Source organism: Sceloporus occidentalis, unplaced genomic scaffold (genome assembly GCF_023333645.1).
Source record: "Sceloporus occidentalis isolate IW3139 unplaced genomic scaffold, rSceOcc1.0.p SCAF_95, whole genome shotgun sequence".
Lineage (NCBI taxonomy): Eukaryota > Metazoa > Chordata > Lepidosauria > Squamata > Phrynosomatidae > Sceloporus > Sceloporus occidentalis.
Window position 1 is genome coordinate 3,853,985 of NW_028317075.1, and position 23,437 is coordinate 3,877,421.

A 23,437-nucleotide genomic window follows, 5' to 3' on the forward strand; every position below is an offset into this window, starting at 1 on the left:
AAAAAATGAGGGCAGATATCACTCAACAAAAGTTGAGGACATAACAATATGGAGATGCCGTTTTGGTATTGGGTCACTAAAGTAATTCTAAGAGAAAAACAATTCTACAGGAGAATGAGTGTACAGTACTGAGCATTTCATACAGATGACACACACGTTCCCACACCTAACCAGACATTTCTCTTATATTTAGTAAACCATTCTCATTGTGTTATTGTATTATAAAACCCATCAAAATGGAGAAAATTGTGTTTATGATCCCAAAATATGGGATTATTTTGGCTATACACCTACTATTGACATGCCTAAAGCACAATATTACAAGGGATTCCTATAAGGTTATATGTCAATGGTCCGTGTTTCATTGTGATACAGAATTATTTTATTGATAACATTCTTTAAATGTTTCCAGGAGGAGACCGTGAGCGGATGACTGCAAACCATGAAACATATCTTCTTATGGCCAGCACTCAGAATGACATGGAAGACTGGGTCAAGTCTATCCGCAGGGTTATATGGGCGCCTTTTGGAGGAGGTGAGCGGAGCACATTTACTCTGCATATTTCAATGGTTATAAATAATATGACGTAAAATATTTGCCTTCTAGCCCCTTATGTCTTTTTTGTAATTGGAGTAAACTGCTGGTTTATGCAATTGTTTCCCTTGGGCAGCCTGTCCATATTATTGGAGAAATCTGCTAGAGGTGGTCCTTATGGTGAATAGAGAAGGGAGTTGCAACTAAAACAATCCTGCCATCTCATCCTTTAGTGAATAAACCCCAAAGTTACAACTTAAGCTTGTGCTGTGACACAATGTATGAATATTTACTGTCATACCATGGGGTCCGCTGACGTCGGTGGGCGGTCCAGCTATCGTGGGTGGGTAGTCCCGCTGAACTCAGTGGGCGTTCCTGCTGATATCACGGGAAACACCCCCATTTAAAGCGGAAATGGGCGGGGGCGCTCCTATGCCCCGGAGGATTCAGGTGTTGACCCGGAGAGTTTCCAGCTATGTTTACTGTACTTGCATTGCTACTTATCTCCACGTTCTTGCAATGTATAAGACATTAAATATGCAGATGGCGCTGTATAATGGCTGTGTATACATTTTTGGAGGGGGATAGCGATAGCCTTGTCGCCTCATTGTAAGTAAAAGATGTTCTTAATGCTCTCTCTAGAGGAATCAGTGGGGATTGGTACCCCTCGCCAAGTTTCCTGTCTATACAAAGCACTTTTAGCGACATGAAGCTATAACATTGGTTATTATAGTGGTTACATTGTGTGCCATATGGATACTGCTGGTAACAGGTTAGAAATCAGTAGACTGTTCATCGGTTTGTAAAATGGTTATTAATGTGTTTCATTTCCCTCTGTGTTCTGCGTTGGACATATTTGAGCATCATGCATGTCTTTGAGTTATAGTGTCGGCAGTATATGAAGCAGTATAGCCGGGATCCCTTGATAGTACTTTTAACTTGGTGTGTATTTTACTCTGCGGTTTAGATAGTATCCTGTTTGCCAGGTTATGTTAGCTGTAGGTGTGTTTGTGCCCTTTTTTCTGCATCACTTATTATAAAAAAAATGGCAAATATCTTTAGAATGAAAGTAGGTATTCTACAGAATCCTTTATCTTAATTCTCAGAAGACTGCCTTTAGGACCTGAAGCCAGGGAGGTTAAGGAGCCTGGGGTACGAGTGTTGCCCCCGAGGCATCCCTCAAGTTAGGACCACCAGGTGGCGCTCAGCATGGGGGTATGTTTTGTGGGGATACAAAATTCATATTCATGTTGCTAAGACTGGTGTACCAGGTATCACTTTTTGGTCCTTTATACACATTGTATTTTTATCTCTTGCTGTCCTAGCCTATAGGGACTGGTATGGTACTTATTGCAACATTACTGTTAATATGGGATTTTTGGGGTTATATACCTACTATTATATTTTCTCAGTTTTGTTCCACACATTGATGTGTTTATGATACATTACCTATATTACTGTGTATACAGTTAGTTGGTTATAGTAGTTGTAATGTTGCATCTGTGTTTTAAGAATATCATTGTACATCATCCTTTGTCTGTTTCCTGTCAACTCCCTTCCTCTGCTTAAAGGGTTATATATATATATAAACTATGCCCAGAGCACCTTTACTCTGAACGGCTAGCCATCTTGTTGCCGGGTTTCGCTACAAGGAAGACGGCAGACGGAAGCCTGGTTTCCATTACACTATGTTTTTTTACCCTCATGCTCAATGACATGCTTTTTATTGTATTTGTACACGTATGATATTAAATTTATATGGATGCACTTTGTTTTTGGCACTGGAAATGATACAGTGAAGCAGGATCACCTGGTAGGGGTAGGCTGTAACCTTTGGCTGCCAGTTCACCTTGAAGACTTCAGTGGTCCCCATCTTTATGGGGGCTCATGACATCCAACACGTGGATGTCATATCCCTACGTGGAGATTGTAGCATCAGAAGAGGAAGATTAGGGATTCAGCTTCCTGTACTGGAGCAAGAGGAGATACACAAGATACCTCAGGATTAAAAAAAACAAACAAAGAAGCTTAAATCTTGTGACATGTATTTACTTTAGAAACTTTTGGGGCTCTTACCAACTGTGAAAATGAGTTCAGACATGGACCTCCTTGCTCACTGTATCTAGAAGACCACCAGCTGCACCTCACTGATGAGATCCAAGGGAGGCTAATCCACAAGTCTGAGGCTGTTGGTGTTCCCGGGCAGATGAAATCTGCATTGTTTTGCGGTTTTAGATTATACTTGTATATCCTGAAATTCAAATGGAAGTTTTACCCGTGTAATAGCATTAATTAGATAAAAATGTAAGACTGTCTCAAAGTGAGATTTACTATAATGCAGTCTGCTGTTCTTGGCTTAAATGTTTTGTTTTTTATTGTGCAGGAATAAAATAAATCTGATGAACAGAATATTAACTAATACAAGCGATAGCTGTTGTTAGTACTAGATTTAGTTGTGAATTGAACAAATATAGCGTAGGAAAAAGCTTTGAAATTCAGTAAGTTCCGCAAGGCAGATCCAAGTCTTCCACTGACTTTCTGCCCGGAAAGGTGGAAAACTTTTGTGGCTACCTGAACACTGCCAGCAAGGGGAACCGAAGACCCTATTATTGTTGCAGGCCTTTTGGCCCGGAGCTGGGTGAGAAAGAAGACTGGGGATGCATTTACTGTGGGTTTTCATCACCACAATGCACCAGTTTCGCACAGAGCACAACTTCCCAAGTTAAATTTTAACTCGCTTATGCATTACAGACAAGAACACCAACAGAATTACAGACAAGAGCACCAACATCATGCCAGGCTAGCCCTGCCTATAACAACAGCCTTGTACTCTATTGCCTCTGCACAGGGGAATCAACAACAACAAAAGGTTTATTTACTTTGTAGCGCAAGGTGCAGTGCTTCATTATCACAAAGTGAAAAATGAGAGGGACACAAATAGTCTTTGTAGGGCCATAGTAAGCTTCCCTTACCTCGGTCTTCCTTTTCTGGGGTCACATTCCCCAAATAAATATGCAACACTTTCCTTCCCTTCTTGGCCAAAAAGCCTGCAAGAAGGCTAGATCCTCTGGGTCCCCTTTGAAGACCCATTGAAGTCTTTAAGGGAAGGTGCCAGACACAAAGCTGAATCTTTTAAGATCAAGGCTCAAAAACTGATATATAAAGTAACACACTTTCATGCACAAAACAATGTGGGGCTTATATTCTATAGTTCACAATGTAATTGGGGATCTTGTACTTGTGGCACCTTGCACTGATGCACAAGGAGGGACTGGGACATTACTGCCAGGTGGCCAAAGCTTGCCTCCCACCTTGCAGCACCTGGGGTGACCTAAAAACAGACAAGGACAGATTATATGTCCTTCTAGCTTTACAAATGACCAAAGAAGAGGTGCAGTAGCAGGAGGAAGGTCCTTAACAAGACTTTGTGACCTTTGACTTTGTGAAAAATAATCGGTTGAATACTGAGATACACTTACACTAGCAAACATTCCAAGGTTCTAGAAGAGGAGGACATCAGGCAAGGGAACCAGGATTTGTTCCCCCTAAGACTCTCCCTCCTAAACACGGCCACTTGGGTGGTATGTTAGTCTGTTTAGCCCATCTGAGTCTGTGGCATGGGAACTCTCACATGCGTGTACGGGCTGAGTATGGGATTTTTATAGAAAATTAAAAGTAAATCTGATTTCTGGGACCATCCCAGGTAGTTCTCTCTGAATGACTATAGATAGTTAAATATCTGCTGTGTGATCTGTCCAGTGGGACCGGTTCAGAGGTTTGCTCTGTGAGTTGGCAGCGCCATTAATCATTAACCACGTGATTACATTAACGTTTGTTCATTGTTGCAGGGGGTGGATCATTTATTCAGAGAGAATACAATTACTTCCACAAAGTTGACCAGCCAAAGTCACTTAGGACATTACAATGGTGTGCAAATTCATAGTGCTTTCATTGCATTAATGAAAGATAATTTACTGGTGAGGGAATCCAATTTCTATTTGTCCCAGACGAACAGATAAAAAAATAAAAAAAAAATGTAAAAAAATTATATATATAATGAAATGCCATTAAGCTATTATGTTACAGGTACATTACTTTTTTACACCGCTATATACTTAAAAATATCACTGGCTTTCATTACTTTCATTACAAAAATCTGTTCAAAATATCTACTAGGGTTAATCATAATCACATTTTTTGTTTTGTAAATGAATGCGTGTCTATTTGTGGATGTGTTGCTGTTATTCTTAGAACTTTTAAGAATACCCCCTACTTTGTTTCTGTTTACTAAGTGTGTGAAGGTACTCTGAGTACCTGGAAGTTTTAATGAGCTGACTCTGGAGCTCTTCAATTATTAACCCTGTAGTAGCCCTTCACAAAGATTCGGTTTAGTGACTCTAATGGTGGCAATCCTGTGGTTGTAATAATTGTCCCTATGAAAGACATTACTCGTGGTAAAAATATTCACATGCAGTCAAGCCGGCATTTCATCCGTGCTATCCCAGTGATAAATAACACCAGTTGGGTTGCTTAAACATTGTTAAGTCAGAGAAGAATATAAAGTCAGCCCGAGACTGTGTAACCCTGAGAGTTTTTTGCTATTTAATCAGAGCCCTTGAGACATAAGGGCAAACCCTGAGAGTTTCCAAGTATTGATACAGTGCTGTAAACGCAAATATTTGGCATCTTGTATGACATTTGTATATAGTCTTAAGTACAGGCTACAACTAGGATGCTGAAATCCAGGGCAATACGAAAATATATACATCTAATAGCGCACTCAACTACGGAGAAAAAAAAATGTTGATTACGCTCACAGCACGATACAAAAAAAGGAGAAATTAAGGTTATTTGAAGCAGGAATGAGCAAGGAGACCTGCACCTTTAATAATCACTAAGCTATCTCACGTGATGCCTGCTTGAAGTCAACTCAAAGTCAGAGCAACTGGATTCAGTGCTACTGCTGCCTGAGACACATGTATTTACTCTGCCTCAAAGCTGCCTGGGCACCTGCTTAATGCTATGGATCTGGAGAACAAAAGCCTGCTCTTTACATCCGCAGTAGCAAGTTGATAAGCGAATTCCACCTTACAAAAGCAAGAGAAAGTGCTAGCGGCTCCAAGGTGCCTTTATATTTTTATGTCTACCTTCCAGCAGGCTTGCGTGTTACAAAACGTGGAGAGAAGATTTAAAGGGTTAGTCCTACCAAGCAGGTACGCTCGGTAGAGAAAGTATGACGGAAATCCGGAGAGAGGATTGCGAAATATCTTCGCCTTTGGATACTGAAAACCTGGATATGTTTTGACTTTATGATCCAGAATTCCTGCATTTTTTCTTGTTTTCTTTATCTCTGATCCTTTAGAGCTATTCGTTGACTTTGCCTGAGGAGTTGAGTCTAGCTGGAAGATTTCATTTTTATGGTTCACCAGGCACAGGCAAAGATGTGAAAACTTTACATTTTTTGGGAGGAGTACTGAGGAAAAAAAAGAAGCATTTACGTTAAAAAACCATAGGAATCCTGATGATGCTTTCTTTACAAAGGGGATTTGTTATGAATCTAAAGAGGTTTTCTTCTAATGCTACTTATAAGGGTCACCACTGAGCCGTATACAGGCCAGGATCTGGATGATGCTTGAAGCAGAAAATGCAGGTGTTTGGTCCTCTGGTTCATTGCCCTCTACATCTACTCTCTTACCTAAAGCAGCCTACAGAAAAATTAAAAGGTGCTTTAGTTTCCGAAGAGGTATGTATGCAAAAGTATCTTGTTTATTTTGCTAATGTAGGTAAAATAATGAAACGCAGCATATCATTAATAATATTTTAGAAATTAAACAATGTGGCATTGTAATGGTATGTAAAATATTTGTGAACATGTTAAAACCTAACAAAAAAGGTACTTTCGTGATAAATATTCTAAAGGCAAGTTCATAATTTAGACAGTAAAATTGATTGTGGATAATATCTTTAATAAAACAGTAGAATATGCATCTTCGCTGCCCATTTCATGCAGTTTTGGCACAAGTGTTGGAGAGGATCTGATTATGTGCATTGGGCATATCAGACTGACATTGTAAGCCATATATTATTGGACATATGAGATGTTCTGGCCCAGACAGCAATCCCAGAACCTCTCAAAAATCAAGTTATGTGTTTCTTGTGGAACAGGTGGACTCTGCTGCAGGTTGCCATAGGCCAATGCGGTTCTAGAAACCTGTGCTCCACAGGTACAAATCAGAACATCCGCTATGGACTTCATCTGTGCTAGGGGGCACACTTCTATCTATGGCTCCTGGTGACCTGTTGCTGCCTTAGATCTAGGTCTAGTGCTATAGATGTTACATGGGTCATGGCACAACTTTGGATCTCCTCCCGATAGCTGTAACTGTAGCTGTTGGGGTTGTCCCAGCAATTTTGGGAATGGTTGCATACAGGGTTTATGTTTTTAGCAACAATTGTTTATTTTAGTACAATATGACTTTTTATGTCTTTATTCTGCTCTTTAGCTGACTGTGCATTTTACTGTGTGCAGTACAGGTTTATGTGATGTTTGGTGCAGGGTTGTGTGTTGCTAGTACTGTAAAATTGTGGCCTTTGAAACTGGGTTGTGATCTATTTTTGTATGTGCCCATAATATTTAAACATAGTTTTGACTGGGCATACACGGAAAATATTTGGAGCTGTAGTTTAGCAATGGCTGGAGATCACCTCTATTTAAACCCTTGGTAAGTTAAATTGTGGTTCTGTACTGCAAACCTAGCTAACTTGATTGTGTCATTCACTTATAAGACTACTTATGAGTCTGTCAAACATAGCTTTGGTTTTAAACTTTCTAACAAGTGGCATAACTATGGGGGTCACAGGGATCCCAACCCCTGAGACCACTTGTCCATTCTCTACTTGCAGTGTTTGGGGGGGGGGCAGAGATGGCAGAGGCAGGCTGTTTGGGGAGATTGGCAAGCCGGTTGGTTGTAAAGATGGAACAGGCAAACTGGTGGCCCTGACAAGCTGTTTAGGGGCAAAGGTGGCACAGACAAGTTGTTTGGAGGCAGTGACAAGCTGTTTGTGGCAAAAATGGCCTTACAAGCTTTTTTGGGGAAACAGATGTGTAGATAAGCTGCTTGGGTCACTGACAAGCTATTTGGGGCAAAGATGGCACAGACATGCTTTTTGGGGACAAAGTAGGCACAAAAACATTGTTTGTGGGCACTGACAGGCTTTTGGTTTTTTTTTGCACAGATGGCAATAACATGCTATTTAAGGGCCATACGGAACAGACAAGCTGTTTTTGGGGTGAAGATGGCACTGTAGGAAATGTTGCTTGTGAAGGCCTGGTGCAAATGTTTAGATATGGTTCTGTTTCTAACTTCAGTTTATACTGTGTCATCTAGGTGATTTGTACGCACACACCTAGCCATAAACAACATTGCAACATGTTTTTGATAAAATGCAGAGCAGATGGCCATAAAGCAGGAAACAGGTTCAATTACACAGTATTATTAAGCTGTTATTATGGATATTCAGAGCTTTTTTTCCTTCCCTTTCATAATAAACATGAATTAATTTATTATTATACTATTGTGGTCTTCATCACTTTAGAATTACAATTCTTATATAATGTTTTGGATAAGATTAATGAGCAAAAAAGTGTTTGTTTTTTAAATCACAAAATAATGCAATGATCATTCTATAACTCCCAGGTGTATTTTAGGAGAGCCATTCCCTCTTTTGACCCAAATCCCTCTGTCCATAAGCTCAGAATGTTTTTTTTTTTTGCTATTTTGGTGTATCACAGTGTTCTACTAAACACTATTTCGTAATTTACAAATTAAATTACTTGGATGCATAAATAGCTATTTATAGTTCACAAAGGCAAATCCTCGCTAAAGCCCTGTAACCTAGCCACACCAATTACACCCCCTAGAACAAAATTTACCCTCTTTGGCTGTTTGAAACATTTGGCGTTATGGGTTACATAATAAATGTATCTATAAAGTGACAGCAGATTCTGTATCTCTATTACAATAAGGGGAGAGTGAAAATTAACAATAACATTAAAACTGACAATGTACAAAATTTACAATAACACTGACACTCAGGATGCAGGTTGCGAGTATTAGGAGGATGGATTATTCTTAAAACAGGTGTTTTTTGTGATTATACATCCACACAAGTCTACGCCTCATGTCCTAAATAACTAAGATCTGCATGTTATTGAAGAAGAAGCGAAAAAGCTTTTAAGTAATGTTTTTGGTATAGATGTGGATGAGTAATGGCCATACCTTGAAAATTACTAGGTGAGCAGAGAGGTATATGGCCTCATTAAGAGGATAGCCCTAAGGGACCTGGAAGCGACGGGAAGAGGGCAGTTACTGGGCAGTAGTCGGCGGGGTCAAACCACTTTCCTACCTGATGATTAAACACTTTGACCTGGACGCCCTGTAATCGGCTCTGATTTTCTAGAATGTTGACAGCCGAGAGACTCAGCAGTCAGTATAGCTTTTATGAAGTTTAACCTTTATTACTCTCCAGTAATTACTCAAAAAGAGTAGCGTGATCACATGGACCATATTTCCATTTATAAGTAACTGGTTCCCTCCATTAGTGCCTACTGCAGGGCAATCCCATAAATGTGCTGGTCCGCAATATGAGATATACGTGTCCTGGAACAATGACCAATGTAGTCACCCTAAGGAAAATAATGACAAACAATCAAATAACTTGATGGCAGAGAATTTTATTAAGGTTGTCAAAACAATCATTACAATGAGTCTTCTATGGATCTGTGATGTAAGTGACATCAAGGAGCAAGGACTGTAAGAGGACACAATCATACCTGTGCATTTTATATTTTTTATACAGATATTTTATTCAAGTAATATTGTGGAGTGTCACTTCAAAGCCATTATTCCAGAAGGGTGTCTGTATCTGGAATATTATTAAAGTAACAGCCAATCAATCAATTTTCTTTATAAATATATATATATATATATATATATATCGTATTTGCTCGACCCCCCAAAATCTGAATTTTAATTTATGAAAAAAAGAAAAAGCCTGAATATAAGACGACCCTATAGGAAAAAAGTTTTACCAGTAAATGTTAATATATGTAAACTATGTGAACAATTGTTTGTTAATAAAAGCTATGAGAAAAATATTTTGTTTTTATTTCCTTATATTTTTTTTCAACCTGCCCCCTCAGTTATGCACATCTGCCCCCTGCCGCAGAAATGCCTTATACCCTCTAAATGCCACTGTGCCCCATGATATGCCTTTTAACCCTCTATATGCCACTGTGCCCCATGATATGCCTTATACCCCTATATGCCACTCTGGCATTTAGAAGCACCGGTAAGTTGGGGGGGGCATACGCAGGAGGATCCAGGTCCCCTGCATTGCTGCTGGGGATCTGGATCTTAGTCTCATAGTCAGACCTATTTGAGGTCTGATTATAAGATGACCCCAATTATAAGACGAGGGGTATTTTTCAGAGCATTTGCTCTGGAAAAAAACTCGTCTAATAATCGAGCAAATACGGTGTGTGTATGTGTGTGTATATATATATATATATATATATATATATATATACACACACATCACATTTTAATTCTACAAATACTGGTGCTCCTTATGTAAAATTCTGACCTGGATAGTCCCTAAAGAAAGCAAATTAACTCTTCCCATCATCGAAGCTACTAAATCCAATGCTATGAAGATATCAAGATTCAACTAAATGCAAAAGGATAGTAAGCTACTGGTTCCTTGTTGTCTACATTCAGCAGGTCCTTTGAGTAATTTAATATGCATCGCATCTACCGAAAGTTGCCAAAAAAACGCAATAAAAGAAAGGTGGACATACTATGCCCACAACTAGAAGGAACGTCTATTTCGTATACCAAAAATAATTGTTCCTATGCTGCAGCAGATTACAAATGTAAAATATGTCCCTTCTTGCGCACAAATGAGGTGCAGTACATCACGTTCTCCATGATCTGTGTAATAAGCACAGTAAAGGTCCACTGGAAAAATTGGTAGACCTTGGAAAGAACACAAGGTGAACTGGAAATTAAACCATAATCACATGCTTTATCCCAATTGCTGAACCTTGACTGCAGCTTGAAAGCCGGCTCAAACCGCTTCATCATTTCGTGTTTCCATAACTTCTGCAAAACACACTGTTCATGGTCTTGATGTAAATGATCTTATAGTTACGTACATTTTCAAAGCAGTATAATGTGGGTTTTATGCTAGTTTGCATGCATCTCTAGTCTTCTGGTTGCCATACTAAAATCAACTAAAAACACGTTTCAACATCCAGGGGAGTTGGGGACATTATTGCTCTTTTCTCACAACCCATTACTTGGTAGGTAGCAATACCAAGAATTACTGTATTAAAATGTTAATCTATTAAACAAAACTTTGATTGGCTACATTATGTGAAACACCCTACCAAAATAATATATTTTTTAACAATATTTTTGTCCCTTAATTGGACACTCCAGCTACTGTATCATATGCACTTTAACACATATGATAACTGGGTGTTTCCTTTAAATTTTTGTGTTGTCTGCAAAATCTCCCATATGCATTCATCCCTTTCGTTACACGGGAGCTAAATGCAGCTCAGGCAATGTGTTTGGCCAAAGTGTTCACCTTCAGTGAGCTCCAGCACTGGCTCAGGGAATGTTGCGGGCATGTGTTCAGCATGTGTGTAATGTGATCCTATTGATTTAAATGAGAGCACTTTCCTACCGCTGACTGACTGCTTCAAGATATTGAGAAATTGGTATGCTAAAGGGAACATACCAAGACATTTTGGACAATGCTATTCTTCCAACTTTGTGGGAACAGTTTAGGGAAGGCTCTTTTCTATTCCAGCATGATTGTGTCCTAGTGCACAAAACAAGGTCCATCAAGACATGGTTGGATGAGTTTGGTGAGGAAGAACTTGACCCGCACAGAGCCCTGACCTCAACCCCATCTAACACATTCGGGATGAAGAGGAACGGAGATTGCAAGTCAGGCCTTCTCGTCCAACATCCGTGCCGGACCTCGCAAATGCTCTACTGGATGAATAGGCAGAAATTCCCACAGAAAAACCCCAAGATCTTGTGGAAAGACTGGAAGCTTCTGGGAAGGTTTCCACAAGGGGGGACCAACTACATATTAATGTCTATGTATTTAGGAGTAAAAGTCCCTGCTGGTGTCCAAATTATTTTGTCCATATTGTGTGTGTGTGTGTGTACATGTGTGTGTGTATTTATATATATATATATATCATCCACTGCACTGCATATTCGGGTGAAATGCTTTACATTCATCATTTGCTGCTTGGTAAGCAGCAGCTTTTCTCCTTCATAGGTTATCTAAATTCAATGTATGGGATCAGATTAAGTAAAACACTGAAAAGTTTTAATCTAACTAAAATGTGGCAACTGAGCTGTGACCTTTTCAAACAGGTGAAAAGAAAACATCAAACAATTATGGTGTGTACATATAATACAGGCTAAGGAAGCCAGATTCCATCAAATGCCTAAGCGAATGTTCTCACGCACACATCATTGTGTTATTGGCAGTATGAACTCTTAAAGCGTAAATCCCATGGAAAAAATCCCTGAGCCTAAAATACAGCGCTGTATAGAGTAATTCAAGTAAGCATTGTCAAAATTCAGTTTTTAGCTCATTAAGTTCCGATAGATTTACCTGTCTCTGGACCTGGAGGTTGCTGTTGTTGATTAGTTATAGGCTTTTTGTAGGGTTTTATAGGGTTTTGGTAACTCATCATCATACCTGGGAACTTCTGGGCTCCGACTACCCAGAGCCTTCCCTTGCAGGACGCGGCCAGGACTGCACACTTACGTCAGCAGACGACCCCCTGACGTCCGTGGGCGGTCCCGCTGACGTTAATGGGAGTCCCCGCTGATGTTGGGGGCGTTCCCAATGAATTCAGGGGCGTTCCCGATGATGTCGGGGGCGTTCCTGTTTACAGCAGCAGGAAACACCCCCATTTAAAGGAAAAATGGGCGGGGAGCGGAGCATGTCAAGATCCCGCCCCCGCGACCTGGAGGATTCGGGTCCTGACCCAGAGAAGCAGTGCTCACCCAGCAATCTCCATGTCAAACCCGGAGAGTTCCCAGGTATGCTCATCATACTGAGTTGATTCTTTGGCAATGCTTATGAAGTCCGTTTCTCCATAGACTTTCATTAGTCAGAGTGTCTGGCTGAGTGTTTAAGGCTAAGCCATTCTATTGTGTACCATAGGCAGTTTGATATGGAGCCAAGGTGTTTGTAGATTGAGCTAAGATAACAGAGACAGAGCACTCACTTACTGTCTACTCACTTGAGCAGTGGTTGCTAGGTGAGGGATGTATTACAATGGTTTGGAGGGCCCCCTTGCAAATCCTTTTAGCTAATTTTATAGAATGGTATTGGTATTTTCAGCCTCCTATATATGTGGTGGAATGAGGGTCAGTAGTTGAGGCACAAGAACTGGTATATTACGGCTGTTAATGAGGTACTCAAGGGTGGCATTTGGAGAGTAGTTAACAGGTTATCTGTTATCCGATGTTCCTGTAATGTGTGAATAAACATTGATCATATAAGTCTTTGGATATAGGATTGGGGAAGCTTTTGGTCAGAGTTGGGGGGTTGGGGACCTATCACGGGAAATTGACAATTCCCTTGTCATGCAAAACTTAACAGTGTTGCAACAAATTGCGAGCCTTAAAACACAATTCCCAATACTAATGAGTTATCAGATCGTTCTCAGAAATAATTCTTTAACCTAAAACGTTGCCTCATAATTTTTGTGAGGCACACCTTATTGTCATGTGCACAAAAGCAGACATAGGTTGTTGCCATAGAAACTTAAAAGTCTTAAAGATTTCTTGTTGCTTTCGTATGATTTAACCTTTAGATGAAAGAATAACCTAACAGACATGCTAAGGTTAATTTGATTAACTGAATCCAAGCAATAGTGAGGTGGTATAGGTCAGGCTAGTTAAGGGGGGCAAACAAACATGTTGTCAACCAGTTTTATTTTTAATGTGATTCTGTCTACAGAGCTAAACTTGGAAGCCTACTTTTGGAAACCTAAAGTTAATAGCTAGAGTTCTCCCAGCTTTCATTTGCTGAAAGGCTGAAAGGTTCAACTGACGGGCTTTGCGTTAATGGCCACGTTGTTATTAAAGCAGCGGTGCAGTACTTTGTCTTCTCACTCAGCTCTCGTTCTCTGTTTTGAGGAATTCATTTATGGCTCTTTGAATTGGGTTGCCTGAAAGGCTGCAATGCCTGATTGTTAGGATTTCCATTTGTTGTCCGATTGCATCTCTTGCTATGTTCACCATGCTACAGTGCTATGCATAAGAATTGTCTTCTCAATTTCTTTTATGTTGGATAATGATAAACTGAGTAAACACAAAATGCAGTTTTTAAATGGTTGTTTCACGTATAGAAGAAAAAACTATCCAAACCTACCCGGACATATTTGAAAAGTAACTTAGTTACTATATCAACCTGTTAACTAAATTTTATTCATGACTAGGTTTAATTTCACTAGACACACAAAGTCATGACTACTACCAGCCCTGTTGAATCCAAACATCAAAATGAAGGTCTCAAAAAGCAGCACACAATGCTGTGATTAAGATTCAAGATCACATGAGCAACAAAGTCATTGACATCTATCAGCCTGCGCTCTGGGACTCCTGCAAACCACAGTGAAAAGTTGGCACAGTGGTGAACCTTCCAAGGAGTGACTGGTCTACCAAAATTCCTCCAAGAGTGCATTAACGATTCATGCATGGGTCAAAAATTCAACTTTTCAGAAGACATGGGTCCCTTTACATCTGACATAAAGCTAACTCAGCATTCCATTAGAATAATAACATCATATGGACAGTCAAACACGGTGGCAGTAGATTTAGGGTCTGGGGCTGCATTGCTTCCTCAGGACCTTTGCGACTTGCCATAATTGGTGTAACCATAATTTCTACTCTCTACCAGAAAACCTTGAAGGAGAATGTCTGACCATCACTTTGTGACCTAAGGCCCAAGCGCAATTGGGTTATGCATCAGAACAATGATCTGAAGCACACAAGCAAGTCCACCTCTAAATGGCTGAAGAGAAACAAAATTTGGAGTGGCCTAGTCAAAGTCATGACTTAAATCCGATTGAGATGCTGTGGCATGTCTTTAAAAAGGCAGTTCATGCTCGAAAACCCTACAATATGGCTGAATTAAAACAACTCTGCCGAGAAGAGTGGGCCAACATTCCTCCACAGCTTTGAAAAAGTCCAATTGGTACTTATAGCAAATGTATGATTGCAGTTGTTGAAGCCAAGGGTAGCACAACCAGTTATTAGGTTTAAGGGTAATCACTTTTTCACATGGGGTAAGTTTTACCTTAAATAAACAAGATGATCATTTAAAAGCTGAATTTTGTGTTTACTCACATTGTCTTGTATTAAAATTACTAGGATGATCTGAAATATTTAAATATATTTTGAATAAGCAAAAAATAGAAGAAATTTGACGCTGTATACATTACAATGCTTACACAGTCCTAGGTATGTTAAAAGTTTGTGCTCTTTCACTTTGCTCAAACAAGCAGCATGTTCCCATCCCCTTCCCCCTTTAACCCATGGAATGTGCAGAATTTGGAGAGTGAGATTAACAGATTAATTTTCAGATGACTAAAGTGATTTCAGGACATTGTTTAACCAGAGGGTAAACTGTGCTCATTCCATGCATCATTTCTAGTGATGGACACACCAATGGACTGTTTAATCTGTAATACAGTATCCCACAATTATTACCATTATAAATAAAACTATAGATTTTTTTTAATTAAATTTACATATGCATGGAAAAAAGCATTGTGCTTTGTAAATAGTTTGATGTGAATCAATGAAATGTCAATTTGGCTACAAATTACTACTAGCAAATTATGAACTGCCTGTTTGAAGTGTTCAGGTACATGCACACTTGACTGCTGGATAATTTAAAATACTTCTCTTATTTTATTCAATAAGGGATCGGAGAGCCAAATTTAGGTGTAAAGCAGACAAATAGCTGGGACTATGGTGATTAAATCACTTTTACTGCTCTGCTCCAAGATTTACACACGGATAGAGTACCCCCAATGGGACCTAGAATACAGCTCCAAGTGACAACATACATTATAACAATGACTTGGGATCTCTCCAGATCTCCCCAGAAGGCTACATGTTTCACAGCTGACCTGTCCTCTGAGTCAGCCTTTAATCTCTCGGTATGGGGAGTGGCGCCTGGCTCTACCCATTTATTACCCCTTACTCTTTTCGTGTCATTTTCCTTCTTGAGCATGCCTACCTCCCTCACTTCTCGTACTTTCTGTTTTCTTTTGGCAGCCTGGGACCAGCCCTGCCCATAAATACACCTGGTTAAGCCTTATGCATGGTTAGTCCTCTTGCACCTGAACTTGCTCCCCCAGAAGAAGGAGAGCTCTGAGTGGCCCACCCTGGGGACTTCCCGGGTGTGATTAGAAGGCATGCATTCTCCTACTGGCTCAGCTATTCTGTGTCAATTCTTTACATACACAAGTATATTGGGCCAGCATAGTTTCCAGACTAGACCCCATTGTAATCTTATTGTAGCACTTGAGCTTAATGCGCCGTCTACAATCTGTGACAACAATGGACACAGAGAACATGAAGCTTGTACAAATTCCTATTGGGGTTTACAGCAGGATTCCAATTTGATCTCACTAAAGGACCAAGGGAAATTATTCCAAACAAGTGAGTCTGTGCCCTAGCTTAACCTTTTGGAAAACAGATGTCATGTCAACAATATTATATACTGTTACAGAGTTAACAGCATTAAGAGGTTGCATGCAGGGGCCCTTGAAGAAGAGGCACGTGACTTGCTTACTGCAATGCTTATGACTCTAAACCAGAATGATGACAAATTTCTCGGAACCCAAAATAAACTAAGACATGTCTTTGGTATAATAACAGCATGCAACTCCATCTTATGTATCTACCCTGCCATTTGTTACGTACCATCACCTTCATGGGCTTTGTCTGCAATAAGTATTTATAATCACATACATTTAATAAATATACTAGTGAGATTTAGAAAAGTTATTTTTTTACTTTATTTGTGGATTTTATTATTATAGGGAATAAGCTACAATTTATTCTGCCTTTTTTATCATACAATGTGTTGCACAGTTTGCCCAAAAGTAGGCATTTATGAATAGCTTAACTTGTCAAATAAAGTATAATGGTTCCCCTGGGTAAAATGTAAACTGTGTAAAAGGTCTCCTACCGGTATGTATATCTGTTCCAGCCTCTGATGTCCACCAAACTAGAAATTACCCTGATATACAAAAGGGTTAAAGGAGGTAAATCTGTATGATTGGTGCATCTGCAGAATTATGTTGAACTGACATAGCAATCTAGTTTCTTCTGATCTTTAACGTGATGGGAGGTGAGGTCCAGCAGTGGAGGGCCTATTAAGCATTTTAAATCAAATAGTTAAAAAGAAATTCCAATGTAGTGCATGTTCATTAATGATAATATAAGTTTACAAAAAGCTGACAGTGTTCTTGCTAAATATTTACAGCATTCATGTTTCCAAACAATGCGATATCTTAATGTAATAATGAAATGACCTTTCACCCAGATCTACAAATAGAATGTCACAAATAACTCTATCGGATATTGTTAGTAAAGAAAAAAAAACCTTAAATTGCTTGTGTTTGTATGTACATTCTCCTAATCAAGCTGCCATGAAATCATCCAGTGGTTTATTTACCTTTGGGGCCGCTCTTGGCCCGACCTAGGGCAGCACCCCCAGTCCCCTCCAGCTCAGTGGTCTGCTTCTCTGGTATAATAAAAAAACAGAGGGCTGGGATATGCAGTGACATATCAGGCTTAGGGCTGCCCTACAGGTAAATACATGACTGAGGATATGACCAGGATATGATCACATCCCAGTACGCTCTATATTAAAGGTACGCAGCTCCGTTTAGGCTGTGCTGAGCTAAACTTTTACAGCGTGAGATCAAAGATCTCCCTTGTAACCGGCCAACTGTGGGTGGGACACGGGGGGGCCCTGGGTTTGTACTGCAGCCCACTGGACTTGCCACCCTAGGTCTGGGCCTTGTCAGCCTAGGTCGTGATTCGACACTGCATGCATAATTAATTATAACCATACCTGGGAGCTTCACAAGAATGCTGCCAGTAAACGAACCCTTATCTCAATTTTTTTCTACACTTTAAGACTGATCTTAACAGAAGTGTTTTATCTATATGTAAGCCTTATCGCTTAGTCTGCTGTATGTTATAACCCACGTTACTACATTCTGGTACAGCTTGCGTGATACTTGGGCTATGAGTCGAAATGAGTCACCTCCAATTTAATGTAGAGTATCTTTACCTTTCAATATCACACCTTATCAGCGATGTTTAATGGCTGCTTTTACGTGAAAGTCAAAGCATACCAAGAAGGTAACATGATTAAGAGTCAGTCGACAATCAAATACAACTTTTAATTTCAGTAGTGCGACATAAATAGTTTATCTCACACAGCATACTAAGTCTCCTACTCACGCTCTGACCTTATTTTTTCTAGCATGTGCTCACTCTCACGTCTCTAATTCCCATTTCCCCCATTTTCTATGTTGCTCTCTCACCTTGCGTCCTACCCATTTCCTTTGCTCCCAACAACTAATTTACTCTTACACATGTCATGTCTTAATCTAGCTACCTACTCTACAAGTCCACCCTCACATGGACACATTGCACCATTACCTCTTGTGTAATACTCTCTAACTCCTTCTAGATTGTAAGCTCGTTTAAGCAGGGCCATCCTAACCGCTTTCTTTCAAAGTCAATTGTTATGTGCATGATTCTTCCTTCCTTTACAGTTATTCCTCTCCTTCTGTAAGGGTTTGTAAAGGTTAAATAAGAACATCATCTTTAAAAAGGTGAAAGCGGTACAAAGGTCTAAGTATAATTGATTTTGAAAACAATACACAACATATGCAAAGTGAAATCAATATCCATATAAAATGAAATTCTGAATGTGTTCCTTTTAAGATATTACAACATAAACGTGTATGGAACAAGCATTATCTCCAGATCTTATACAATATTTAACAAGGTTGAGGTCTTGTTTAGAAAAACGCACAAGAGGAATATATTTGCTAATGTACTCTGCGCGGATACATTTTATTGTGCTAAAGTTTGGGTGGTCAAAGCATTCTTTAGAAGCAGTTAACAGATTTCTAGCTGGCATCGAACTTTCACTAATGGATATCTTGGCTCCTCTCACTCTCCATACTTACGGTACAGATCAACAAGGATCCATTACAAGCAGGGTTGGATTTATTAGTTACACACCTGGCTTGGTTTCTAAATGACACATCTCTAGGCACACAATCCTGGAAGATCACTTTTCACAAAACCCACAAACATTAAAGCTTTACAGATTTGTAGAAGCATCTGAGGATTCAGAGAATGTGTTTATTTGCATAGATTAGCTGCAATTACTTGAAAATACGTTTCTAAATTCAACTTTTTTGCTGTAGCTGCTAGCACACCTATTATCCTAGTGTTGCTAAAATGTGAAATGTTAGTCAAGTTAAAGACTAAGTTAACTCAACTGATAAGATTTGACCCAGGTGGCATGTACACACATGCTACAAATTGAATATTTATTAACATTTGACCTGGAAGTTTTTTAAGTTGACAGCATCTCCTAAGTTTTGGCTTGACAGTATTTGAGTTGAATATTCTTCATAAATAGTAAAAATATGGAATATATACAGTATGTACAGGTAATGTACCATAGGACCAGTTGTCTTAAATTTCTTTGCATGATTTTTCCTTCCCATTTTCTTGTCTGTCTTTAATGCATATGATAGCTGAGAGGTCCCGTTACATTACAGTAGTGTTCTGTTTGCTCTTCTACCTGCCCCTATCTATTTGATATACTTACTGACAGTCAGGCCCAGCGCTGGCCTTGGTCTATTGGGAGAGAACTTTCCTGTCATTGATTGGCTGCTTCAATAACTGTTGAAAATTGTTGGATCACAGATGAAGCACTTTGTTCCAGTTCCAGAGCTGCAGCTTTTCCTTAAGGCACATTAAAGTACTCTTCAATCTGTGGCTGTCAGGGAAGTAAACTGTCTCTTTAAGTTGCTGATTGTTGTTGGTTGCTTCAGTCGGGGGTGTTCCCGCTGATGTCAGTGGGAAACACCCCCATTTAAAGGGAAAATGGGCAGGGAGCAGGACTTGCAACTCGGGGGATTCGGGTCTTGACCCCGGAGAACCTGAGAGTTCCCAGGTATAGAAGGAAGAGAGAACATCAGGGAAGGAAATTCATTAAGAAGTAAAGTAAGGAAATTGATTAGATAATGTTGGCTCTGTCACTGGCTGCTTATAATCTCAGCTTTAACAGGGTGATCTTTTAAATAAAATATCTTGAAAGACCATTACACTGATTAAAAATCAAAAGGCACAAGCTAAGGTTAGTTTCAAGAAATTAGTTTCTGTATGATTGTGACTACTTAACGGACAATGCGCCCCAAGCTGATCCTAATTCATTTTAGGTATCACTCGTAAAGACCAGGTGATAATTTACATAATACAAAGCAATGTAGTTCCTCTTCCCCCGGTTATGTAAAATGATTACAGTCTTTTAAGCAGAGTGCAAGCATACTCCATTTATCATTTATTATACAGCATATAGCTTCCATTGGGGAAATGACTGCAAGATTTCTTAGCATATATTTGAAGTGGTTCCCGACTGTAATTTGTCAATACGTCGCAGAGACAACACCTATTCCTGGAAGAAAGCAATCATGTTATACTAAACACAATCACTGAATGGTGTTTTACAGTTCTCTTGTGGTGAACAGTAGGCATTTGTCCAGAATCATGAGATTTCAAATAACCTCCTGGCCATATACATATTAAATGCAATAAAGCTCATAGCTTTCAGCAAAGTATAAATCATCTGCTATTTGTCATTGGGATATTACTGTATGACAGCTCAGGATAAGTACACATAGCTCTAGGATATACACTGTTTATGCATTAACGTTCATCACAGTGCTGGTAAGCGAGGGGTTAGAATAACAATGGGGCAATTATCCCAGGGCTCGTGGTAGTGAGCCTGTTGTTGACTAGCAGTGTAGTTTATGTATTTAGAAACAAAGCAAGAATTCTACGCATTCCCGGCAAATAAACTTTAAAAAAAGCACCTATGTAAGGGATTCCGTCATATGGCCATATATTAATCAGCCACCACTACGTCAAAGTACCTCTCCTGCAGCAGGGGTATTTTCAGAGACACAAGGTGCCACTGGAACACTGGAGTGGTGGTTGCTGATAAAGTACCTCTGTACGCCTATGAATATATTTATATATATACAACATTACCAACATCTACACTGTATTTATGATCCATTTGATGTTATTTTAACGGGCACAGTTCTTTTAAAAATAAGGATGTTTCTAAGTGATCACAAACTCTTGACCAATAATGTATATGCATACCTGGGAACTTTTTGGCTCCAGCTGCTCTGAGCCCCCCTTGCGGGTTGCGGGTAGGAGGTCCCGCTGGAGACTTCTTTTTTTTGAATAGGGAAGTAGCGGGGAGTGGAGCATGCCATAAAGCTGCTTCCACAACCGATTTTCCCCTTAGAGGCCCGGAGAAGCAACACTTCACCTGGAGTCTCTGGGCAAATTAAAAAGTACCACATTTGTAGAAGGAAAATGTACTAATCCTATTAAGCAGTCAATGGCTTTTTAGTAGCTCAAGTAAATTGTATGACATTTTGTCCTTTTTCATAGGCATCTTTGGTCAGAAGTTGGAAGACACCGTAAAATATGAAAAGAGATATGGAACTCGCCTCGCCCCCATGTTGGTGGAACAATGTGTAGACTTTATCAGACAGAGAGGGTTGACAGAAGAAGGACTATTTAGACTTCCTGGTCAAGCTAACCTTGTCAAGGAATTACAGGATGCTTTTGACTGTGGGGAGAAGCCATCTTTTGACAGGTAAGACTGACTGCTCTTCGTGATATGGTCAAATTTAAGGTTGAACAATCATGGCGCCATTCCATTTCACGTAGGACTAAAACATTGGTGTTTGGAATTTGTGAATCTGAGATAGGGCTAGTATTGTCACAGTTTGACAAGAACTACTCCTCACAGATAGCAAATAACAGAAGGTAGACTTGATCTGAACTGTGTACAGTGGTAACCTATATATTATTATTATTATTATTATTATCCTTTATTTATATAGCGCCAACAGTTTACGCAGCGCTTAATACAATACATAAATTCAAGGGATATGACAAGACAAGAATTGACAGACTAAGACAAACCGATACATTTGGTGGAGAGAGCCCTGCTCGCAAGCTTACAATCTAGAGGGAAATGGGGTGACAAACATAAGGCATAGAGAAAGGGTGAGAGGTATTGTGGGGGTTGTATCGATGACAAGGAAGTTCTAGCAGCTAAGATGGTATGCTTCTCTGAAGAAGTGGGTTTTTAGATGTTTCTTGAATGTTGGGAGGGAGGGAGAATGCTGAAGGTTCCTTGGGAGAAGATTATTGTTGATGTCACTACAAGTAAAGCAGAAATTGATGTTCTACTTATCTTAATTATATTCATATTAATTGGCTGAGATTTACTAAATCCGTAATAATACACAGTGTGCCATGGTATCTGCTAGTTGTATTCTTTTTTTTCAATAATTAATGTAATAGGATGCAGCTGACCCCTGCTGTGGCTGAAGTGTTGTTACACATATGATATGCAGATGTGGTCAGTGTTACTTAACAATCAACATCTTAATAATAGTACAGATCTAACTTAATGAAGAGGAATATTCAAGCAGATCGTGAGACCAGGATGTATTTTAACGCTGGATAACATTTGTAACTAAAATTAGTTTTTAACATGTTCCTATCCTCTTATAATTTTTATTACTATTTCCATATGCAACACGTTCAACAGTGATATGAGATCTGCCAAACATATCAACCCGGTAACAAAACAATAGTTTTAATTATGCATTATTAAAAGTGAGAGCTATATGACAGCAGTCTGTGGCACCGTGACTGTGCAGACTCACAAGCCTCTTGAAATAACGGCAATAATGTGACAGTCAGACGTGCAAAAAAGGAAGGTAATTAAATTGCTCCCACATCTCATTTTTAATTAATCCCTAAATGGAAATGTTGTCATTGACAGATGGTTCCTTCTTCCATAATTTGAAAACATTTAAAGCCAGAACTTGACTTCTGTTGTTTCCATGGTTTTGTGTTGTTCTAGAATAACAAAACAGAAGCTGATCTTATGCATTAACTACCCATTTGAAGTGTCACGTGTTGAGAAAATATTTTGTTGGAATTCTTTTTATCAAAAAACAAAAAAAAAAATACATGGTAATGTCAGATATATTTGGTCTTGCCATTAATTGTGCAGGAAACATTTAATAATAACAAAAAAACTAAACTACAAAACTAACCAATAGTAACTTGTTTTGCCAGTTTACTTAACGTATAAATCATGAGTCAGTGTATTTAATCCAAGGGGCAAGGAGCCATTTCTGGCCCCGCCCAGGTACTGCCCGGATCCCGCCCACTCGTTGTCATTTTTAGTTGTTTGTTAGGTTATCTCTGCCATTACTAGTCGATTGCCATGCCTCTTTTACCCAGCCACCCCTTCCTGGATCTTATAAGGAATAGGAGAAAAAGAGGTCCAGGGTGCCAGCTGTGCATAGTTTCTAGTTGTAGTAACTACTTGTTGTTTTCTTACTGTTACAGAAGTAGGAGCAGTTTCAAAAGAGTGCCCATCGGGTTTCATGTATAAATGTTTTGCACATGCATTTGAGGTGCA

The 23,437-nt window shown here is 39.4% G+C and overlaps 1 protein-coding gene across 2 annotated transcripts in view; it reads left to right on the forward strand.

The window, feature by feature from the left end:
• Nucleotides 1–23,437, forward strand: part of LOC149284340 (rho GTPase-activating protein 24-like) — a 191,348-nt gene that overhangs the window by 153,936 nt on the left and 13,975 nt on the right. The window contains exons 3-4 of one of the 2 annotated variants that reach the window (XM_089496854.1): nt 413–535; nt 21,379–21,586. In XM_089496854.1, coding sequence (XP_089352980.1) covers nt 413–535; nt 21,379–21,586 — 331 coding nt within the window. Of the gene's footprint in view, nt 1–412; nt 536–6,163; nt 6,279–21,378; nt 21,587–23,437 lie in introns of those variants that run through there. The other variant, XM_089496855.1, reaches the window with a different exon arrangement.